General features: G+C 36.3%; 1 protein-coding gene and 1 long non-coding RNA gene across 2 annotated transcripts in view; one reads left to right on the top strand and one right to left on the bottom strand.

The window, feature by feature from the left end:
- The window catches only part of SAMSN1 (SAM domain, SH3 domain and nuclear localization signals 1), a 58,141-nt gene extending 50,324 nt beyond the window's left edge, over window positions 1–7,817 (bottom strand). The window contains 1 exon segment of the mRNA NM_001035404.1: window positions 7,679–7,817. Coding sequence (NP_001030481.1) covers window positions 7,679–7,735 — 57 coding nt within the window. The 5' untranslated portion in view covers window positions 7,736–7,817.
- Window positions 7,818–11,263: 3,446 nt separating this feature from the next.
- Window positions 11,264–22,991, top strand: LOC112447289 (uncharacterized). Its single transcript, XR_003035341.2, has 3 exons — window positions 11,264–11,729; window positions 19,630–19,696; window positions 22,140–22,991. It is a non-coding gene; the product is annotated as an uncharacterized lncRNA (long non-coding RNA).
- The last annotated feature ends 772 nt before the right edge of the window (window positions 22,992–23,763 follow it).

Here is a 23,763-nt window from a genome sequence, read left to right as displayed (position 1 = left end):
TCTTCATTTCCTTCATATCCTTTTCAGATGTTCCACTTTCAGCAAGTCTTCCCTAGTCCCAAATATTTCATATTCTTCCTTCTCTTCTTAGCACTTATCATTACTTAGCACACTTTGTATTTAACATATTTATCTCATTTATTGTCTGTCATCTCTAATAAATATAAATCCTATGAGGACATGAATCTTTGTTTTATTCACCACTGTATTCCCAAACACTCAATAGATATTTACAGCTTTGAAAAATGAATAAAAGAAAGAAAAAATGAATTAAGTTCTAAGTCTTTTGAAGAGATTAGTAGAAAAAAATATCTCCAGATTGGAAAACCTTAAACATTCTTGATGGCACATTCCACATTAGGTAAATCAGAATATTTGAAAATGGAACCCAATAATCGGTATTTCTTAAAACTCTTCAGTGATTTAAATGGGCAACCTAGGCTAAAAGCCATCAATATAGACATCATTTCCAAACTTTAAAGATCTTACAGAACTTCTGGTTACCTCACTACAATGTATATTCTGATTTAATAGGCTTGGGGTAGGCCAGACAGTGTTTTTCTAACAAACTTCTAGAATGCCAATATCGCTGGTCTGTAGGACCAAAATAAGTGGCAAGTACTTAGAATCACCTTCAACCCAATCTTGGTGGCTCAGTGATACTTTTTACCATGGTCTATCCTCTCTCTTCTTCTGATTTATGCTATTTGTTTTTAGGTTTGCATTATAATTTACTTTAAATATTAATTAGAAAACAAATATGGCATAAATACTAACTAAATACATAAGTGAAGAGAACATTTTGAGAGATTTTTTAGTGGCACAGAGAAATAATAACCAAAAGTAAAAATAAACATTTATTTATACCCACCATTTTTTAATGGAATAAATGGATTTAAAGTATTACCTACATCGTATATTGCATACCTTACTTGGAATCACGTTCTTTCAAAATCCAAAATGTTTAACTGAAAATGCATAAATTAAAATCTGAAAATTATACTTCAGATGCTGATGCAAAAAGAAGTGCTTGCATGCTGAGTCACTTCAGTAATATCTGACTCTTTGCAACCCTATGGACCAACCCTTTGGACTGTAGCCGCCAGGCTCCTCTGTCCATGGGATTCCCTAGGCAAGAATACTGGAGTGGGTTGCCATTTCCTCCTCCAGGGTATCTTCCCCATCCAGGGATCAAACTCATGTCTCTTAATGTCTTTTGCATTGTGAGGTGGGTTCTTTACCACCAAGGCCAATTGGAAAGCTGCAAAAATAAGGAGCAAATGGGAAACCCCCAGATTTAGAAGAAAAGAGTTGTCTTGTATACTCTCAAATCAACTTTTTTTTTTTTTTTTGCCAGCTATGCTATCCTGGGCAAAATTTTTCATATCTACAGGGCTGTTTTCTTTTCTGTAAATTGGAGGTTAGGGGAAGGAGTTCCATAAGCCCCTTGTGTAATTACTTGGTCTAAAGTAAGCACCAGTTCAAATAAACACTTCACCTTTTTTCTTATACTTGGTTAGAAAAGAGTTAAAATATATCTTAACAGTCTTGATAGGAAAAGCAATGAAGAAAGCTCTTTAATGCCACAACTATGTGTCATCCTTGTCTAGGAGCATAAATTTGCACAGCGGGCAGTGCGGTGAAAACAACTCATAATCAACTCATCACCTCTCATCATTGCTAGGATCAAATGCAAATGGGAAAGAATGCCACTTCAGTCATTGCTAGTGAAAATTAGCATCTGTGACACTAATGGTGTCTCATTTAGTATGCACTTTAGATTTTAAAAAATGGTAAAAAAAAAAAATAAATAAAAGCGCTATTTCCAGAACTGCCATTATTCCAAAGTTTTCCTTTAAAATAACAGCGGTATTTGAATCTCCTTTACTAAAAGAAAAACCTCAGTTAAAATTTATTAACACAGATCATTAATCCCAGCCAAATAGAGGTCAACTTGTTCTAATTACAGTGTCAGAGCCTCTGTGGGGTCTACTCCTTCTCTATTTTCAAAGTTTCTACCATATTTCCTGACCTGGAACAGTGGTCTACTTCTTAGGTAACAATGGGACACTCTAGGGATTCTTGCACAACATATTGGAGTCTTTCTTAAAACTTAAATAAAACTTAGAAATGAATTACATGTATTTACACACAGACATACAAACTTTCTTATGTACACACTAATAGACTTGCAAACAAGAATAATGAAAATACATAGTACTGGTCAGTTTTCATATTTGAACCAGGTTGCATACAGGAAATCAAGAAAATTCATTCCTTTTACAAATACTTATTAAGAGCGTACTTCATTGAAGGTATTATACTAGATTTAGGAGGGAAATACATGCTTTTACTTATCTCAATACTAGATCATGATATTTTTGACAATCTGAGCACTTGAATACTAGCAAAGTTGTTCTTATTGTTATTTTACAATTTAAAGTTTTAAAGCTTGGGTGGGCATCTGGAGGGATTTGACAGGTGGAATTCTTGCATTTAATTAGAGACAGGAATGGAGAACCTCTAAATTCCTTTCCAACTTACAGAAGCTCTTAAAGATACATTGTCCTAGCTTTCCTTAAAATTCAGCTGGTAACTAAGACAGAAATATTAATAATATCTACAGTCTCTAAGCTTGTAATTGTGGCATAATAATGAAGGAGTACCAGAAATTGACATATGTATTTCACACTACACAGTTTTGCTTTTTTCTGTGTATATTTGTGTTACGTTTATTAACCTTCTCTACACCTTCTCATCTACAAGGCTAAAAAGAGATATTCTGTCACAGAAATGTTACAAATATTAAATAAACATACAAAAAGTTATAAACACTGGTATGTAATAACCCCATAATAAATATAGCAAACTAGCACAGTTCAGTTAGAAAAAATAGTTAAGGAAAATCTCATTCTATAATTTAAGCATTTATAGAGTGTAATGAGATCATGAGCTTCCCTGATAGCTCAGTAGGTAAAGAATCCGCTTGCAATGCAGGAGACCCTGGTTTGATTCCTGGGTCAGGAAGAGCCACTGGAGAAGGGATAGGCTACACACTCCAGTATTCTTGGGCTTCCCTAGTGGCTCAGCTGGTAAAGAATCCGCCTGGAATGTGGGAGACCTGGGTTTGATCCCTGGGTTGGGAAGATCCCCTGGAGAAAGGAAAGGCTACCCACTCCAGTATTGTGGCCTGGAGAATTGCATGGACTGTATAATCCATGGAATCATAAAGAGTCAGACAAGACTGAGTGACTTTCACTTCACTTCACTGAGATCATATATTTTGAACTCTGAGTCCTAGATGTGCTTAAATTTTTTTACATCACAATAAATAGTAGATACTAGTGATGAGAAGGTAAAAACAAAATTAAAAAAGGAAAGTACAGTACCTATCTAATATGTTAAGCAAGGCTATTATGGACTGACTAATCTAAATGTAGAATACTCAATCATTTATCAAAAAGAAATTTATCAAATGTCTTTCTTAATTTGTACTTACTTATGCCCCATAACGGAGAAGGCAATGGCAACCCGCTCTAGCACTCTTGCTTGGAAAATCCCATGCACGGAGGAGCCTGGTAGGCTGCAGTCCATGGGGTCGCTAAGAGTCAGGCACGACTGAGCGACTTCACTTTCACTTTTCACTTTCATGCATTGGAGAAGGAAATGGCAACCCACTCCAGTGTTCTTGCCTGGAGAATCCCAGGGACAGAGGAGCCTGGTGGGCTGCCGTCCAAGGGGTCACACAGAGTCGGACACGACTGAAGCGACTGAGCAGCAGCATGCCCCATAAAGAGTTCCCTTGAAGTAGGAAATGGTACCACTCCAATATTCTTGCCTGGAAAATTCCATGGACAGAGGAGCCTTGCAGGCTATAGTCCATGGAATCACAAAGAGTCAGACGAGACTGAGTAATTGAACGCACACGCTCGCGCGCACACCACACGCACATGCACAAAGAGACTTGTGAGACATGAGTTATAACAGACATGAATTATAACATGAACTATAACAATTATGGAATATTTCTGGTTTCTCCTTCTTAACCTACAATATGAATCTGTTATAATACATGTGAATGCAATTGGTCCTATTTATGAACTATTTGAAGAAAGGAGTCCATACCAAAACTGGAGAAATAGAGAAATAAAGGATGAAAAAGAAGACATACTAATCAATTATAGATGGTAAAACTGTACTTTGATATGTTTTGATTTTTTTTGATATATGGACATTGGTAAGTCTCATAAGAAAATAATAAATTATTTTGTATCAGTTCAGTTCAGTTCAGTCACTCAGTCGTGTCAGACTCTTTGCGACCCCATGTATTGCAGCACTCCAGGCCTCCCTGTCCATCACCATCTCCTGGAGTTCACTCAAACTCACATCCATTGAGTTGGTGATGCCATCCAGCCATCTCATCCTCTGTCGTCCCCTTCTCCTCCTGCCCCCAATCCCTCCCAGCATCAGAGTCTTTTCCAGTGAGTCAACTCTTCACACGAGGTGGCCAAAGTACTAGAGTTTCAGCTTTAGCATCATTCCCTCCAAAGAATACCCAGGGCTGATCTCCTTCAGAATGGACTGGTTGGATCTCCTTGCAGTCTAAGGGACTCTCAGGAGTCTTCTCCAATACCACAGTTCAAAATATAAGCTCATAAAACCTATTGCTGCATTATATATCCATGGAAGTTTTGAACCATCTTACAACCATAGGACATATTTTAAAATATATTTTAAAATACGAATAACAAAGTCCTTCTCCATTATTTCCATTTCAGATGAACAGCTTCGTAATTCATATTTAAGGAACAATGTTTGGTATAATATGCATTCATGATTTGAATTGGGTATAGGGGTTTCCCTTATGGCCCAGTGGGTAAATAATTTACCTGCCAATGCAGGAGATGGGGGTTCCATCCCTGGGTCAGAATGATCCCCTGGAGAAGGAAATGGCAACCCACTCCAGTATACTTGCCTGAAGAATCCCCATGGACAGAGGAGCCTGGTGGGCTACAGTCCATGGGGTCACAAAGAGTTGGACACAGCTGAGCAAGTAAGCCCAGCAGCACATTAGGTCACCTGGACTATAAGCCACAGGAGTTAACATGAACTGCGTGACTAAATAATAGTTTCCTCATTTTTAATGTGGTTGCTTCTTACCTACTTTAGCACTTACAACTGAAAAACAAGGAAATCTCTCTCAGAAATTTTGAAAGAATACAGCACAAGGGGGCTTCCCAGATAGCTCAGTGGTAAAGAATCAGCCTGCCAATGTAGGAGACACGCTTTGGTCCCTGGGTTGGGAAGATCCTCTGAAGGAGGAAAAGGAAACCCACTCCAGTATTCTTGCCTGAAAAATCCCAGGGGCAGAGGAGCCAGGCAGGCTACAGGCCACAGGGTCGCAAAGAGTCAGACACGACTGAGTATGTAATGCTAAAAGCTGCAGCACAAAGTGTACGTTTCTGGGTCAGGAGATGTGCATGATTGTCTGGATACAGTTAATCCATGTAGACAGTAATTCCCTATATTTCAGACTGGTTTCTTGATGGTTCTATTCTATCTTTCTAAACACAGGCCCTATATTCCCTTCTAGTCAATGAAGGATTTGAAATCCTCATTCTACTAGTCATTTATTTGTAGGAATCTCCACCATCTCTTCTGGATTTGGCTTTTTGTCCATAAAGTACATAAAGAAAATTACCCAGTAAAATAAACATGAATTAAAGCAAAGTTATTTCTAAGACAGAATTATAATAATTGGAAAAAAATATTAACTCCATATTAAAAGGAAAGGATTTAGCTGGAATGTATGAACAATACTTTTTCATATACATTCACATATCTCTTTAAATTCATATAAAATGAAACCATCCATCTAAAGAAAACAGGAATCCATTCACAACAAAAAATGTTTCCAATGTGATTATTTTCTGTGATACATTTTGCTCTCAGATATATACTTTATCAAATATATTTTTACTTTTATGAGTAAGAAACTCAGTAGTATGAACAATATTCTACTTCTATTACAATAGCCCCTGCAATTAAGGCAAAAGATAATCATAGACTAAAACATCATTTTGAAAGTTGTTCCATGACATAAATATGATAGCAGCTCACTACATAATAGGGTTCTTATGAGGTACTCTAACTTTAAACTGTAAATACTTGGATGAAAACCACTGCTTTGAATTAATTTTTGTGAATTAATTTCCCTAAAACCTAGTTTTGTCAACTCAATGTTGGTTGCATTTAATCAAGCAAATTTTGTAGAAAATTAATCTTAAATAGAAAGGTAAGCAATGCTTGTTGTACTGTTTGGGAAATGTTACCTTGCATTTGCATTTTTATTCTACTAGGGGAAAAGACAGAAATCATGATATGTTATCCAGCTATATTTAAGTAGAAATGCTTGCCTATCCTTTACCAGGCCTTTTTGTCAGAAAAAATTAATATTGAAAATCATTTATTCTCAGTTTCCAAATATCAGAAATCATTTATTTTTAGTTTTCTTCAGAGAGGTTTTGTGGTAACTTGCAAAGAGTTATAAAATATAAAATATTGACTATTGTTCAATGCCATGACAATTCAAAAGTTCACAATCAATTACCGATTCCTTTCTGTCTGGAAGATACCAAGCAAATAAATTCCAATAATAGATAATAAATCAACCCTCTAAAAAAGACATTTGACCTCAGTTATTGTTTATTTACAAGCATATTTAAAATGTTTACCTAAGAAACTAAAAAAAATGTATAGGTTTTGGAAAAATTCGCTGACACCAGTATTTCAGAGATATTTTCCTTTATGATACTAATGAAACTAATTTAGAGTCATACAATAGAATCCAAACTTTGTTATCTCATACCTTTTTTTTAAGTAGTCATTAACAATTATTTTCAAGACAAAGAATAGAATAACATTTCAAATAGAATCAGTTCAACGAATCTATACATTATGGAGTTTTGATGTTTCCCAAACAACCCAATCCTCTCTCAAGTAGTGGAGCTAGTTCAAGAGAGAAAGTAGTAAAAATAGCCTCTATAATAAGCTATCATATTTTAGTTTGAAGAAATGAGAAACATCAAATATTCAATCAAAACATCTCTATTTTGTAACCTTCTCATAATGCATTATGAAAAGTTGAGACTGTAAGAAATACAATGCACTTGGTAGATTATTAAATAGTTATTGAGAACATACAATATTGTTTATAGTTATTGTTGTCCTTTATAGTTATTGAGAACATACAATATTGTTTTGCCACCTTTATAGTTTGCCACCTTTATAGTTATTGAGAACATACAATATTGTAAAGTAATTAGCCTCCAATTAAAATAAATAAATTTATATTAAAAAAAAGAATATACACAAAGATTTCATAATGTCAGTCTTTCAGAGATCACCAAAATGATTTCCATGGAGCTGACAGTATGAGCTCAGAGTTCAGTTACAGTTGTAAATAATAAAAAATGCCCTATAAGATAAAATTACATAGACAATAATTGTCAGCTATCATTTAACAGCTAATGTTCGATTCAGTTTTTCCCATATTTGCCATGAAGCTTTCAACCATATGGTTGAACTGATTTCTTATGGGTAGATAAAAACCATGTGTCTCTGTGTGCGTTCTATTAAATACATTGGTTTTGTTTGACTATGTATGAAATCACCATACCTTAGGCTTTTGATGTTTTTCCTTCTCTGAAGCATTGGATGGTTTTCTCTTCAGCATTTTGAATTCACACTACTCCAAATGAGTGCACTTTCTGGAGTTACAGAAATGACTGAAGACTGTCAGCAGTGTGCTCTCTAATGTGTACAGCCACAGAGAAGTTTGAATCTAGTAACCTGCCACTTCCTCTTTTTGGTCAGGATATGACTTCACATCTACATGGGTAAAGTTTTTTTTTTTTTTTTTAACAGTAATTCTTTGGTAACTTTTAACATTCTGTTCTTGCTATATTCTATGAGGTAGATCCCTAACTAAACCTCACACATCAGCATCCCTGCAGTTATAAAGGGCCATGAAGATTTCAAAATAACACATTTTTTCAGTTTATAAAAAAATAAAAATCTGTAACACATTCCATGAGATAGATAGGTAGAGATAAGTAGAGAGAAGAAAACATCTGAGCTAATAAATGAAGCAAAACTTGAGATATGAACTTTATAGTATGTAAAAAATGAAGAGAATACTCAGGGTAGTCAACTTTGCATTCCCATGTAAACCTTATTGGAAGATGTAATAAGCTAGATTTTAAACAATACTAAAAAGAGTTCCAGAAAAACAACTATTTCTGCTTTATTGACTATGGAAAAGCATTTGACTGTGTGGATCACAATAAATTGTGGAAAATTCTGAAAGAGATGGGAATACCAGACCACCTGTTCTGCCTCTTAAGAAACCTGTATGCAAGTCAGGAAGCAACAGTTAGAACTGGACATGGGACAACAAACCGGTTCCAAACAGGAAAAGGAGTACATCAAGGCTGTATATTGTCACCCACTTATTTAACTTATATGCAGAGTACATCATAAGAAACACTGGGCTGGAGGAAGCACAAGCTGGAATCAAGGTTGCTGGGAGAAATATCAATGACCTCAGATATGCAGATGACACCACCCTTATGGCAGAAAGTGAAGAAAAACTAAAAAGCCTCTTGATGAAAGTGAAAGAGAGTGCAAAAGTTGGCTTAAAGCTCAACATTTAGAAAACTAAGATCATGGCATCTGGTCCCATCACTTCATGTGAAATAGATGGGGAAACAGTGGAAACAGTATAAGACTTAACTTTGGGGGGCTCCAAAATCACTGCAGATGGTGATTGCAGCCATAAAGACGCTTACTCCTTGGAAGGAAAGTTATGACCAACATAGATAGCATATTCAAAAGCAGAAACATTACTTTACATTACTTTGCCAACAAAGGTCCGTCTAGTCAAGGCTATGGTTTTTCCTGTGGTCATGTATGGATATGAGAGTTGGACTGTGAAGAAAGCTGAGCGCTGAAGAATTGATGCTTTTGAACTATGGTGTTGGAGAAGACTCTTGAGAGTCCCTTGGACTGCAAGGAGATCCAACCAGTCCATCCTAAAGGAGGTCAGTCCTGGGTGTTCATTGGAAGGACTGATGCTAAAGCTGAAACTCCAATACTTTGGCCACCACATGCGAAGAGTTGACTCATTGGAAAAGACCCTGATGCTGGGCGGGATTAGGGGCAGGAGGAGAAGGGGACGACAGAGGATGAGATGGCTGGATGGCATCACCGACTCGATGGACGTGGGTTTGGGTGGACTCCGGTAGTTGTTGATAGACAGGGAGGCCTGGCATGCTGTGATTCATGGGGTCACAAAGAGTCAGACACGACTGAGCAACTGAACTGAACTGAATCCTATTTAAAGCATATATGCACATTTTAAAGAACAGTATGGATGAAATTCATATAAATAGGAATATGAATCCAGAAGTAAATTATTATGCATAATGTTACTTTGTGAACACATTACTAGGCTGTAAAGTGAAAGTGAAGTAGCTCAGTTGTATCTGACTCTTTTTGACCCCATGGACTATAGCCTACAAGTTTCCTCCAGCCATGGAATTTTCTAGGCAAGAGTACTGGAGTGGGTTGCCATTTCCTTCTCTAAGGGATCTTCCCCAACCCAGGGATCAAACCTGGGTCTCCAGCATTGTAAGCAGATGATTTTACCATGTGAGCCACCAGGGAAGCTCCTTATGTTGTAAATTCCTGATTAATAAGGAAATGAATTCAACAGAACCCTCAATTAACCAGATGTCTTTCTGCTACAAACTGCATTGCCACATGTTGATAATTGCTAATAGAGTGGTGATCCAGTGGATCAATGGTACCTTCAAATGAAGGATCCCAAGTCCTTATTTAATAGTCCTGGAGTAGAGCTAATATGACTTAGAAAGAATTTCCCCATCAAACTACAGGATTTAGCATTTTTTATTATAATGTCAAAACCAACATAGCCTGGAAAGTAAAAGCAAGAAGTTCAAGCTTTCTTATTACTTAGGGATTTACCAAAGGGAGACTTGTAAAATCTCTGAAACTCCACTTCTATTAAAACCAGCTTGTTAAGGGAATCAAACTAGATTTTGTTTATAAAACCCCTGGGTTGAAAAACAGTGGTACCATATTCTTAATGAGCAGCTTTTCTAGGTGAAAAATCAACTGACCTTATTTCTCAGTCTTTACTCATACCTCTAAGCCCTTCCTCCCCAAAACCCAGTTCTAGTGTTCAAATTTCACTGATTCATTTAACAAATATTAAATTGTCTGTTTTGTGCTGTCTGATAATGTATCAAGCCACCTGAGTAGCTAAAATACAGTTTATGTTCTGTAACAGAATTGAAGGAATACACCTGTTAAGATATCATGCTTCTTCTACTGGATATTAAGAGCAGGTTTATATTTTTCAAGAGTTATCAGGCTGGTAGTTTCCAGATAGTGACAGGGTATGACACTAAAGAACCTGAGTACTCTGAAGTTGGGTAATTCCCTAGAACTATGCTTCTTTTCAAACTTTCTGTTGGTGCTTAAGTTAAAGAAGTGATCTAAGTAAAACAACAACAACAACAACTTCAGAAACTGAAAGTCATGAAAAAATGTATTTCTTATTGAAACACTTACAACCTCTGTGCCCCCATTTTTTCATCTGTGAATAGAAATTTAACTCAATTGCGGAGTTTGGTCAATAACATGGGAATGATAATGTGCTTACTACATGTTAGGGTTTTGGTGAGAATAAAAGGAAATGCCAATAAAGAATTACTTACGTAAAAGATGTTTTATATCAAGAAATGTTCATGGATCTTAAAGACGCAGAAGCTTTTAATAGTTTTGCTCGGAATAATGTTTTCCATAGATTATATTTCTACAGTGATAACTAAAGAGTAGAAAATAGTCACATTCATGGTGACCATAGCTGGACTATATGCAGTTTTTAAAAGTGCTGCACTCTAGCAGCTTCTGCATTGCACTCAGTTGTGCCCACCTCTTTGCAGTCCCGTGGACTGTAGCCTGCCAGTCCCCTCTGTCCATGGGATTTTCCGGTACAAGAATACTGGAATGCATTGCCATTTCCTTCTCCAGGGGACCTTTCCAACCCAGGGACTGAAGCTGAAGAAAATCTTACTTTTATGACCTCTAGGCATTTTACCATCATCAAGACTCTAAGAAATATCAAAATGTAAATAATACTTGAACTTGATCCTCAGAATTAAATATGGGAGAAGCAATTTTCCAACCTTCTCTTCTACTCAAGAAAAAATGTTTTCTGAAGACTAAAAGACATATATGACATTTGAGGTTCTGTTACAATCTGTATTAAACACCTTAGCCCTCAAAAAAACCTCAGTTGACACAGTAACGAATGTTGTGACCAATTATCTTCTATTTTGTGGAATTCTGGATCCATGGAAATGTTTAATGACTCACCCAGAGTGATATAGCAAGTTCTTAAGTCAAAGGTATATAGAGCAGGAATGAGGTAGAAAGTCAGTACAGAGCACAAAAATTTCCCATCATGACTGAACTAAACCACATGTTGCTTAAAAAATATTCTGAAACAGGGAAATTGCAAAAGAGCAAAGTCTTGGTGCTTTGTTTTCACACATTACCTTAATGGTCTTAACCCAGGCAAGGTGAAAAAAGGCTGGGACTTTGTGGCATGTATGTCAATTACAACCTCTGCGTCATAGTGGGTAAGTCAAAATTGTAAAGAAATTGCAAATTGATGACAGCTATCGTGGTGTATTTGATGAGAAAGTAAAGTGAGACATAAAAGAGTTGTTTCAGCAGTCCAAAAAATATTTACTGGCAGATTGCTAAGATGTAATAATCAAATTCAAATCAAATTCAGATTCAGATTAATTCCCGTCAGCAGAAAGAGAATGCATTGTTCATAAGGACAACAAGTCCCTGAAACTCTGCAGTTGCTGTTTCTCACTATAAATATTAAAAAAGTCATGGTGGTTAATCCCACAAGGTTATCCCAAAGGGTCCACTCTTGGTGTGCTCAAAACATTATGTTTCTGATAGAGGAGAGTTGCTGGTCGCACCCTAGGTATCTTGGGAAGCGTCTTGGGAGAGAACTTGGCCCTGTGACGATATTTCTTATTTTAAATTTCTAAAGAGATAATGTAGTGCATTATCTCACTATCTTAGCTCTAGGAGAAATAGAGATGTGAGATAAACAAAGAAGATTAACAGTCTGAGATGCATGGTGAACCTAAAGAATCATACAGGAAAAAAAAATGTTTTGAAAGAGAGAACATCTTAGATCACATCTATGCATGACAAGATGTTTGAAACAATATAAGAGGAGATTCAGCAAAAAAAAAAAAATGAGGAGGACCAGTCATCAGTGACTAAACAATCAGGGGATCTGATTAAAATATATGCACATTTGTTGTCGTTTTAGTCGCTAAATTGTGTCTTACTCTTTTGCAACCCCATGGACTGTAGCTCGCCAGGCTCCTCTGTCCAAGGGATTTTCCAGGCAAGAATACTGGGGTGGATTGCCATTTCCTTCTCCAGGGGAATTTCCCAACACCAGGAGTGAACCCATGTCTCCTGCTTGGCAGACAGATTATCACTGAGCCACCTGGGAAGCTCTTATATGGAAATTACTTAGGTTATTCAACAAATTATAAATATATATTTTCTAAGTGGTTGCCACAATAAGTAATGATAAAACAAAATTTCATACCTTTATGATTAAAGGTTTAATATTCATGAAGTCATTCTCAAAGTTAACTATAATAATGATAGTTATCATTTTGAATGCTTATTATATGCTTGGCATTGTGCTCTGTGCTTCGTTCATATTTCCCATGTAACTCTCAAAAAATCTCTGTAAGCTGGTACTAACATTATCATTCCCAACTTCCAGGTGCGGTTAGGTAACATGTCCAGTTTGCATAGCTAGGAAGTGGTGGAGTCAGGATTCAATCCAAAATCCTACTTCATAAACATCACTCTGTACCATAGTTATACCTAAAGACCTGACATAAAATAGGAGTGATTTATTTGAGGGTGGGAGAGAGTAAGCTGAGCTACTGATTGGAAAGTGTTTCAACCTTTCAGTTCAGTTCAGTTCAGTCGCTCAGTCGTGTCCGACTCTTTGTGACCCCATGAATCACAGCACTCCAGGCCTCCCTGTCCATCACCAACTCCCGGAGTTCACTCAGACTCACGTCCATCGAGTCGGTGATGCCATCCAGCCATCTCATCCTCTGTCGTCCCCTTCTCCTCCTGCCCCCAATCCCTCCCAGCATCAGAGTCTTTTCCAATGAGTCAACTCTTCGTGTGAGGTGGCCAAAGAACTGGAGTTTCAGTTTTAGCATCATTCCCTCCAAAGAACACCCAGGACTGATCTCCTTTAGAATGGACTGGTTGGATCTCCTTGCAGTCCAAGGGCTCTCAATCTTTAGGTGTGTATAAAATGTGAAACCAGGAAGCATGTAACTAGTCTAAAGCCCTCTTCTTCAATTAAGACTTAACATCACATGGACAAACCTTCTAGCTTTTCAGGGTCCTTCCTCAAGCCAAGCTACTTTGTAGTGCCTCTAAGAAGAATCAAAAGCCCCCCAATGCTGTCATTAAAATCATTTTCTCTAATTTCACAATTATTAAAATCGAGGTAGGAGCACAGATTAGATTTGTCTTCATGTTATGAAATTTCCTAGGTTCTGAAGTTCCCTTATGATGGCTTTTGATAAGGTATCCATCTATAAATTGATCTCCAGTTACTATAATAAATGTATTCTATTTCCTCCTTGATCTGGAGCTATAGAAACCCACTTTATGTTTCTAAAAATTATTTATTATTCTCTTAACCTTTGACTTTCATCTCATTAGTTTTTGCTTGCTTCAGTATCACACCCAAATTATGGTCATAATCTTCACATTTATATAGTTTCCATTTTACACTTCAAAATGTCATTTCATATTTTGTAGAAATGAAAATGCTTACCCTAAAAAATAAAAAAAAGAAGCTCCCTGTCACATCCTTTTATTTTTCCCAGACTTATTTCAATTCTTTGTATGATCCCTCTAGTATTAAAACAATTTTTCTCATTAGTTAAATTAATTTTTTTCTATAAGATAGGCCCATAGTTTCTTGACTTATGTATTAGACATTATCTATTGGTTCCTGTTTTGTCCTTGAGGATTTTGTACTCCTTTCACTTCCCAACTTCCTTTTAATTATTTAGTTAGATCAATAGTTATTATCATTTTGTAAATATTGTAAATGAATAAGTAAAATTAGGTATAGTGTTTTGTGCTCCCTTTGTTGTTTATTTTTGGAGTTCATAATGGGTAACATATCCCAAATTAATGCCCACAACAAATTAATCAACTGATTTATTTTGAACATTGAAGTTTACTCACCATATTTATAATTGTAAATGATCAAACATTTAAATTTTCTTTTTTCCTTCATTGAGTGGGGTTTGATTGTTTTCTAAGGATGCAATCCTAAGGCTGAAATAGAAATTCTCAACCACCTCTTGGTTTGGATTCTCTTTGACCTCAGTCTCACATCATCTTTTTTGTCTACTCTTTCATTTATAGAAACATAGCTCCTTAATGGAAATGCTTTAGGACCTTGTAGATCCTTCACATTCGAACACAATTTTGAGTTGGTATTCTAGCTTCATTCTTCCTTAGAATCTAGAAGGCCTCTCCATTGTCATCTAGCTTTCAAAGTTGTTGTTGAGAAGTCTAACGCTATTTTGATTCCTGGTTTGTTGTAGATGGATTTCTCCTAACCGTCTTGCCCCCACAGAAAGAATATATACATATTATTCCTTTTATTTTTGGTATGCCTTAAAATGTCATAGTATATGTCTTAATATACATTACTGTTTCATTCTCTGTACTGCTCACTCAATGGTTCTTCAAACTGGAAAACACAACCTTAACGTCTATTTAATTAATAAATGGTTCATCTCTTTCTCTGTTCTCTCTTTCTGGAAATTTTAATAAGACAATGTTAGAAACCCTGATTGATATTTTCATTTTGATATATTTCTCTGTTTCCTTCTTTTCCTTCTTCTTCTTCCTTTTTTTTTAATCTCTAGGAAATTCAATTATCTTTCTACTAATCATTATAATAAATATTTTCTTTTAACTATAATGTTGTATTTTGTAAAACTTCTGATTATTTTCTTTCATAACACTTTGCTCTTTTTTTAAAATATAGCGGTAACATGTAATGAAATCAATTAACATGCAACAATATGGATGAATCTTAGAAATGCAAGAGAAGAAGAGTTCACAAAAGAATTTTAAATGACATGAAACTCTTTAGAAAATATACATATATAGTTTTAAAAAATAAAATAAATGAATGAGGAACATAGTGCTTAATGTAATGATTACTTGAGTGGAGAGAGTCGGGGAGATGGAAAGGAGGTTCAGTGTAGATGGGTACAGGTTATTTTTGAGGTCCTAGCTTTATTTCAAGGGTATATTTTAGTAATCTACTTTAAAAACTAACTAAACAAAAGTAAAGCTTTGAGAATATTCTATTCTTAATTCTTGGAAAGGAGGTAAAATATAATGGGTAAGAGGGTGGACTTCAAACAGACTGCTGCTGCTAAGTCACTTCAGTCGTGTCTGACTCTGTGTGACCCCACAGACGGCAGCCCACCAGGCTCCCCCGTCCCTGGGATTCTCCAGGCAAGAACACTGGAGTGGGTTGCCATTTCCTTCTTCAATGCAGGAAAGTGAAAAGTGAAAGTGAAGTCGCTCAGTCGTGTCCGACCCTCAGTGACCCCATGAACTGCAGCCTTCCAGGCTTGACTCAGATCAGATCAGGTCAGTCACTCAGTCATGTCCGACTCTTTGTGACCCCATAAATAGCAGCACGCCAGGCCTCCCTGTCCATCACCAACTCCCGGAGTTCACTCAGACTCACGTCCATCGAGTCAGTGATGCCATCCAGCCATCTCATCCTCTGTCGTCCCCTTCTCCTCCTACCCCCAATCCCTCCCAGCATCAGAGTCTTTTCCAATGAGTCAACTCTTGGCATGAGGTGGCCAAAGTACTGGAGTTTCAGCTTCAGCATCATTCCTTCCAAAGAAATCCCAGGGCTGATGACTACTTGGGTTCAAATCATGGTTCTGCAATTTTCTAAGATGTCCTTGGCTATACTTAACCAACTATACTATACTTAACCTTTCTTTAAAATGGACAGTAGTTGCTACCTCAAAGGAATTGCTATGAGGATTAAATAACAAACCATTATTAAGTTAGTAGAAAAGTGACTGGCATATACTAAACACTAAGAACTAACTAAATAAATGGAATATATTCTCTTATCTTTCTGAGGTGATTGATTACCATTTTATAATTTCCTTCTGTTCCTTTTGTTGTCTTCGTTTCTTTCTGATTTCTTTCTTCTGTTTGCTTTGACCTCTGGCTTTCACCTTTGAGGCTTTCTTCAAATGTCTAGTGATTTTTGGCTATTGATACATTGCTAAGAGCATCATATAAAAATCAAGCCATATTATCAGAAGACCCTAGATGACAGGTTCTGGAATTTTGTTCTCTGAGATCATCAGGATTATTCTATTAATAATCCTCCCATGTCCTGAGTGAACTCTGGGGGAGTAGGGGAGCTTCCTTGCAGGTTTCAAATGCTGATGCTCTGAGGGGCTCTTTGGTGCACATGGACTCACTTCATTGCAGCATCCTTTCCTGCAGGTTCTGAGACTGACTTTCTCCAATCCTCCATTCACCCTCCATCATCACAAACATTAGCTGGCATCTAGTCTATTCTTTTATCAAATGCCTTTGTCTTAATGGGTTTGCATCTTTTTGGTAGATATTTATGGATTATATGCTATATTTAAGCAGAGTCTAGTTTTTCCAACTATTCATATTTTTATCATCTCCAACTGTCTTCTTCATTCTGCCCTTGAAAACATGTGTGTCTCTATCTTACTTGCTAAATTCCTAATTACATGGAGCATGTAGCTAATTACATAAAACTGATCCCTGTCCTGCCACTTCAAATTTATAACATTTAAGATTGATATAAAACATGGCTACTGCATTACACAGTAGGAAGAAGGCAGGAACAAATATGAAGTCTTTCAATAGAAACCCATTCTCACATTTAAATAACTGTGTTCTCTCCATTTTTGTAGATTCTTCTCACAAGCACAGAAATACAGTATCCTGTGAAAATAGTTAACTTTTTCATTATTTATAGCCTAAAACAATTAACAAATGTTTTATTGAAAATCTTCAAAGCAATTTTTAAACTAAGAATATAATCTAGTACTTCTTGAATCATATCTTATTAGGCTAAAAGGAAATTCTGTTCGTAATATATAATACTGACTGAATAAATTGAATTAACTTTGCACAAAAATATTTTTAAATTAATTATTATCTGAGCATAGTACATGTACTATTAAAATTCCCTGTTTTTCTTTAAGATCAGGTATAAGTATGTCCACTCTCACCACTTTTATTCAACATAGCCACTTTTATTCAACATAGTTGCAAGTGTTAGCCACAGCAATAAAAGAAAAAAAGGAAATAAAAGGAATCCAAATTGTAAAAGAAAAAGTGAAACTGTCCCTGTTTGCAGATGACTTGATCCAATACATAGAAAAGTTTAAAGATGCCACCAGAATACTACCAGAGCTCATCAATGAATTTAGTAAAGTTGCAAGATACAAAATTAATATACAAAAGTCTGTTGCATTTCTATACACTAACAATAAACTATCGGGAAGAGAAATTAAGGAAACAACTCCGTTTACCATTGTGTCAAAAAGGATAAAATACCTGGGGGTAAATCTACCTAAGGAAGGATAAGACCCATACTCAGAAAACTATAAAACACTGCTGAAAGAAATTGGAGATGACATGAACACATGGAAAGATATATCCAACGATTGGATTGGAGGAATTAATATTGTTATAATGACCACGCTATCCAAAGCAATCCATCTATCCAATACAATTCCTATCAAAATATCCATCATGTTTTTCACTGGACTAGAACAAATAATTTAAAATTTTGTATGGAAACACAAAAGACTGAGTAGCCAAAATAATTCTGAGAAAGAAGAATGGAGCTGGAGGAATCATACTCTGACTTCAGACAATACTAAAAAGCTACAGTAAGCAAAACAGGATGGAATCAGCACAAAAACAGATACATAGATCAATTAAACAGAACCAAGAGCCCAGAAATAAATCCACACACTTATGGTCACTTAACTGATAACAAAGAAGGCAGGATTATAAAGTGAAGAAAAGATAGTCTCTTCAATAAATGGTGCTGGGAAAACTGGACAAATACATGTAAAAGAATGAGTTTAGAACATTTCCTAACACTATCTACATAAATAAACTCAAAATAGATTAAAGATCTAAGTGTAAGATCAAATACTGCAAAACTCCTAGAAGAAACATAGGCAAAGCATTCTTTGACATAAATCACAGTTCTATTTTGGGGGTCTGTCTCCTAGAGTAAAGGAAACAAAAGCAAAAGTAAATAGGACCTAATTAAACTTAAAAGTTTTTGCACAGCAAAAGAAATCATCAACAAAGCAAATATCCACTGAATGGGATAAGATATTTGAAAAGACTATGACTGATAAAGGATTAATATCCAACACATATAAACAACTCATACAACTCAACAGCAGACAAAATCCAAAGAACCCAATTTAAAAATGGGTGAAAGAGCTGAATAGACATATTTCCAAAGAGGAAACGCAGATGAACAACAGGCACACGAAAAATGCTCAGTATCACTAATCATCAAGGAAATAAGGTTCAACACAAAAAAAGAGATATCTCCTCACACCTGTCAGAATTGCTATTAATAAGGAACATAAATAGCAAATGATGGAGAGGATGCGGAGAAAAGGGAAACCTCTTACCCTGCATGTGGGAATGTAAACTGGTACGGCTACTATGGAAAACAGTATGGACATTTCTCAAAATCTAAAAGCAGAACCACCATATGACCCAGCAACTCTATTCCTGGGTATATATCTGAAAAAAGTAAAAACACTGATTCAAAAAGATATATATGCACTCCAATGTTCATAGAAGCATTATTTACAATTGCCAAGGTATGCAGGCAACACAAGTGTCCATCAACAGATGAATGAATAAAGAAGATGTAGTAAGTATGCCTGATGGGCTACTACTCAGCTATAGCAAAGATTAAAATTTTGCCCTGTTTAGCAACATGGACGGACTTGGAAGGCATTATGCTAAGTGAAATGCATCAGACAGAGGAAGACAAATGCTGTATGATATCACTTATATGTGGAATCTAAAAAGTACAATGGGCAATTTAAAAAAAAAAGAAGAAAGAGACTCACAAATACAGAGAATAAACTAGTGGTTACCAGTGTTGAGAAGGAGGGAGGAAGTGGCAATATAGGGGTAGAATAAAAAGGATTATCATAGAATTATACAAGATTTGTGTGTGTTAAACTTTTGAAAATTATAAAGCATTGCAGAATTTTAAAAAGTCTTTCATTTAGTTTAAAAGTGTAGGCTTAAAAGTACTTCTAAAGTCAAAAAAATCCTCTGCTTAATTTGTACTTTTTTCCACAGAAGCACAGGAGGAAGGTAGACTATGCTGATCAATAGACCATGATTTCCTCTAACTACTGAAAAAAAGGTAATTAATAAAATATTCCTGGAGAGATATATAAGAGCTTCCTTTCTTCAGAAATCTATTCTTAAATAGGAAGTACAAAATTACTTTTTTCCTTTCTACTTACACTTGCCAGAAAAATTTATAGCAGATTCAAGAGTGATCAGAATATTTTTCATTCCTTAACATTTGAAGCTATGTTAAAACTGTAAAGCTGTAAATGTTAGTAGCTGTCTAGCCTCTTACTTATACAACCCAAACCCCTAATGTGATCATCTCTTCAACTCTGACTATAATTATGAGATAAAATACTTTAATTGCATATCAGTTTAATTACAAAAGAAATGGAGTGGAACATGATTATGGTGAATGTTTTTAATGTCTACTATAGCAAAATCAAATTTCATAATATTATATATGTATACACACATCATATATATGCATATATATATATTTATAAAGTATGTATACATGTGTGTGTATGCATGTATACATGTGTTTTATTTAAATGGAATTCCATTTTTACCTTTTAATTCAAAAGTAATGGTAGAAGGTCTTAAGAGAACAAGTATGTTATAAATAGCACACACTGCCCTCCCTTACCCAACACATAGACTGAGGTTTCCACCTAAAGCGTGAAGCCACAGCAAGGCACAGGTCCTCTGAAACCTTTCTGCATTCTAATTTTAAAGCATTTGTATTGTCATTTCTGGGAAGGGAGAAATCAAGTGATCATTTACAGGAGTTTACAAGTGTATTACCCACAATTCAATTCCATTCTCTTCTTGAATAAGAAAATTTTCCATAACTTTTGCAATTATACTTGTGAGAAATGAAAGAAAAGTCTGTTTTTCTCTGTCAATCAAGTAGTATGGTGAAGCAAATAATTTCCTTAACATCAATGCCCTGCAACCTAAGAAAACTAACTGCTTAATTGAAACCTGATATCTCTTTGGAAAGAGAGAGAATTCTTTGTTTGATTTTTAAGGGCATGGGATTCCAACCACCATAAGCAACCTCTAAAGCAATCACAGCCTCTGGTTACTAGACCTCTGCTGAGCAAGTCTGGCTTGGGGGTCCACTTTTCTACCTGTCATGGAGGCATGTGATGTGATGAGAGCTTGTGGACTTTAGAAGACTGACATAGCTTTGAGTCGAGTCAAGCTATATAAACTACAGCGCAACATTTGACTTCTCCAATTTTGAATTTCCTGATGGGTAAAAGGGAAAAATAATGTTTCCTCATGAGATTATTGTTGGGATTAAATGAGACAATATGTATAAAATTCCTGATACAAAAAAAGACCTCAGCTAATGCTACTTTCATGCTTTCTCCTTCAAATGCAAAGGCAGAAAAGCAGTAGATCCCCAGGCTTTCAAGTCTTACTTTCATTCTAGATTGTGGTCACAGTGTGACCCAACTTGTTGATACCATGTCTGGCCACTGATTTCCAAAGCTGATACATGCGTAATGACTAGTCTAACCTGCAGTTCTCTCATCGTCACATGCTGGATGATATTTGAATATGCTGTTTATCCTTAGCCACCAACCAAGGGAAATTTCTACAGAAGAATTCAGTTCTGCTTTCACTTAGATTTGGTGATAACATTTAACTGTGGATTTGTAATTGCACTTTGAAAACAAGCTCTGTAGTCTTTCTCACGAACAGAAAGGCCTGGATATCTCTGGCCTTGGCCTGTGCATGCCAGTCTCCTTTCTTTCCCTGATCCACTCACACTGGTCTTCTCTTTGTGCTTGGATATTGTTCAGTTCTTTTCTGTCTTGGGCTTCTGGTCAAGTCCTCTCTTTTGTTTGAAGTGCTCTTCTGTTCATTTTCACCTGACCAGCTCCTTTTCATTCTTAAAGTATCAGGCTCCATGTCACCTCCTTAGAGGGCCTTCTCCAACTAAATGCACATAGGTACTTGAGGGTTTTTTTTTTTAACCTCTTTTATTTGTTTGTTTGTTTTAAGCCAGCTCTGTTGCTAGCACTAGTGTAGTATCTGGCACAGAAAGAGGTCAGGAAGTATTTGATGAAAAGATGAGTAAGTCAGCTCTATCAGTTCAGTTCAGTTCAGTCGCTCAGTCGTGTCCGACTTTTTGCGACCCCATGAATCGCAGCACGCCAGGCCTCCCTGTCCATCAGCAACTCGGTCTGCACAATTTAGGCTATTTCTTTGGATTGACAAATGTCAGGATCAAACTCAGAATTAATACTCCTTCAAAACCAAAAGGTATTATGCCAGGCAGAATAAATGTTTAAGTCAGATTATCAGAGAAAATATCTTGCAAAAATTTTGAAACATACAGACTATAAACCACTTTCACAAAATTCTTTCTCTTTTATGGAGAACTCAATGAGATATGTCAACATACCTTACTAATGATGATAATGATCTATTATTGATTTATATAACATTCTTTCTTAATGTTGAACATATTTTAACATAACTTTTTATCCTAACAGCTTTCCTATGAAGTTCTTATCCTGATTTTATGCACATGAGCAACTGCATTTTCTTTTCTACCAACTCAGCTCCTGATTCTAGGACATCTAATCCTGAGCCTAGGAACCTCCCTGCACAAGATTCACTGGAGTGAAATAGCTCCTTTACTATTGAAAGAAATTATATTGGTCCTATCTCCACTACAAACCTGGCTCTATAATTCTCTAAATATTAAAGCTTGTAGAGTATCATCTACAAAGTATCATCTTTGTAGAGATGATACTTTAGAAAACTAACACTTCTCCTCTGAAAGAGAAAATAAACTTTCTTTATAAAATGATAAATACTTAGGGGGAAATGTGTATTTTTTTTTTTTTTAGCTCTAACACAATCGGTAAGTATGTCATATGGTTCATGCAGAGCCAACTTCTTTATTTCAGCCTGCAAAGGTCATCTCCTCTGCTGAAAATCAGCAGGTGAATACAATCCACTCAGTATCACCTTGAGAAGGTACCAATTTGGAAACTAGAAGTCTGGTGTTAATCTTTAAGCCAGTACACGTCTGGCCACCACAAGCTTAGGAAACCTCTGCATGCTTTAAGGCCTTTCCTGTGACTCACTGTCTTGCCCTGGGGAGAGAGATTTGGCAGAATCCCTCCATCAGACAGACTCAGAGAGGACTGAGTGGGACCTGCATGCCCCACAGGCATAAAATATTACTTATACAGCTCCTCTCATCATTATTGTTGTATTCCAAGATATGTTAAGCAAGTATCTTATTTGTTTAACAAATATGTCTTGAATGTCTGCTGTGGGCCTGGAGCTCTACCAGGTGTCCGAAGATGGAATGTCAAGGGCATTACCTGCTGAGAGTTACCAGTTCAGTGGGAAGACAGACCAACAAACTGAGAATTCAATATAATATGTTCTGTATCAACCCAAGAGGCACGAGCAGAGAAAGCATAGAGGGCAAATTGCTAATATGACTGAATAAGGAAACATTTTACTCAGGAGGTAAAATCCTAAAGTGGACTTGAGTAATAGTGAGTGAAATAGGAATTGGCCAGGAAAACCAGGGGAAATCCAGGGGCATTCCACCAAGAAGAAGAGTATATGAGTGGGTGAAAGGCCTGAGAAGGTCTGGTATGGTCTGGGAGGGAGGGGTAATTCACCACAGAGAGCAGTTACGCCTAACAAGGTGAAAGACAGATAATGGGGCAGGCGGGTGGCTTAAGGCCAGACTGTGAAGGACTTGGAGATCACATGTAATGGGTTGAATCATATCTTTCCAAAAAGATGTGGTAAGGTCCTAACCCTCAGGATCTCATAATGTGACCTTATTTGGCAATAGGGTTGTTGTAGACATCATTAGTTCAAGTGAGGTCATCCTTGATTAGAATGACCCCTTGATCTAACATGACAGGTGTCCTTAAAAGAAAATGGAATTTGGACACAGACACATATACCTAGAAACTCACAGGGAGAAGATAGCCACTTGAAGGTGGAAGCAGACATTGGAAGTATGCTGCCACAAGCCACGGAATACCTGGAGCTACTAGAATCCAGAAGAATCTTAAGAATCTTCCCATAAAGTTTTCTGAGACATCATGGCCCTGTTAATACTTTGATTTTGGACTAACCTCC

The sequence above is a fragment of the Bos taurus genome, chromosome 1 (assembly GCF_002263795.3).
Source record: "Bos taurus isolate L1 Dominette 01449 registration number 42190680 breed Hereford chromosome 1, ARS-UCD2.0, whole genome shotgun sequence".
Taxonomy (NCBI): Eukaryota; Metazoa; Chordata; class Mammalia; order Artiodactyla; family Bovidae; genus Bos; species Bos taurus.
This window is presented reverse-complemented; position numbering and strand designations above follow the sequence as displayed.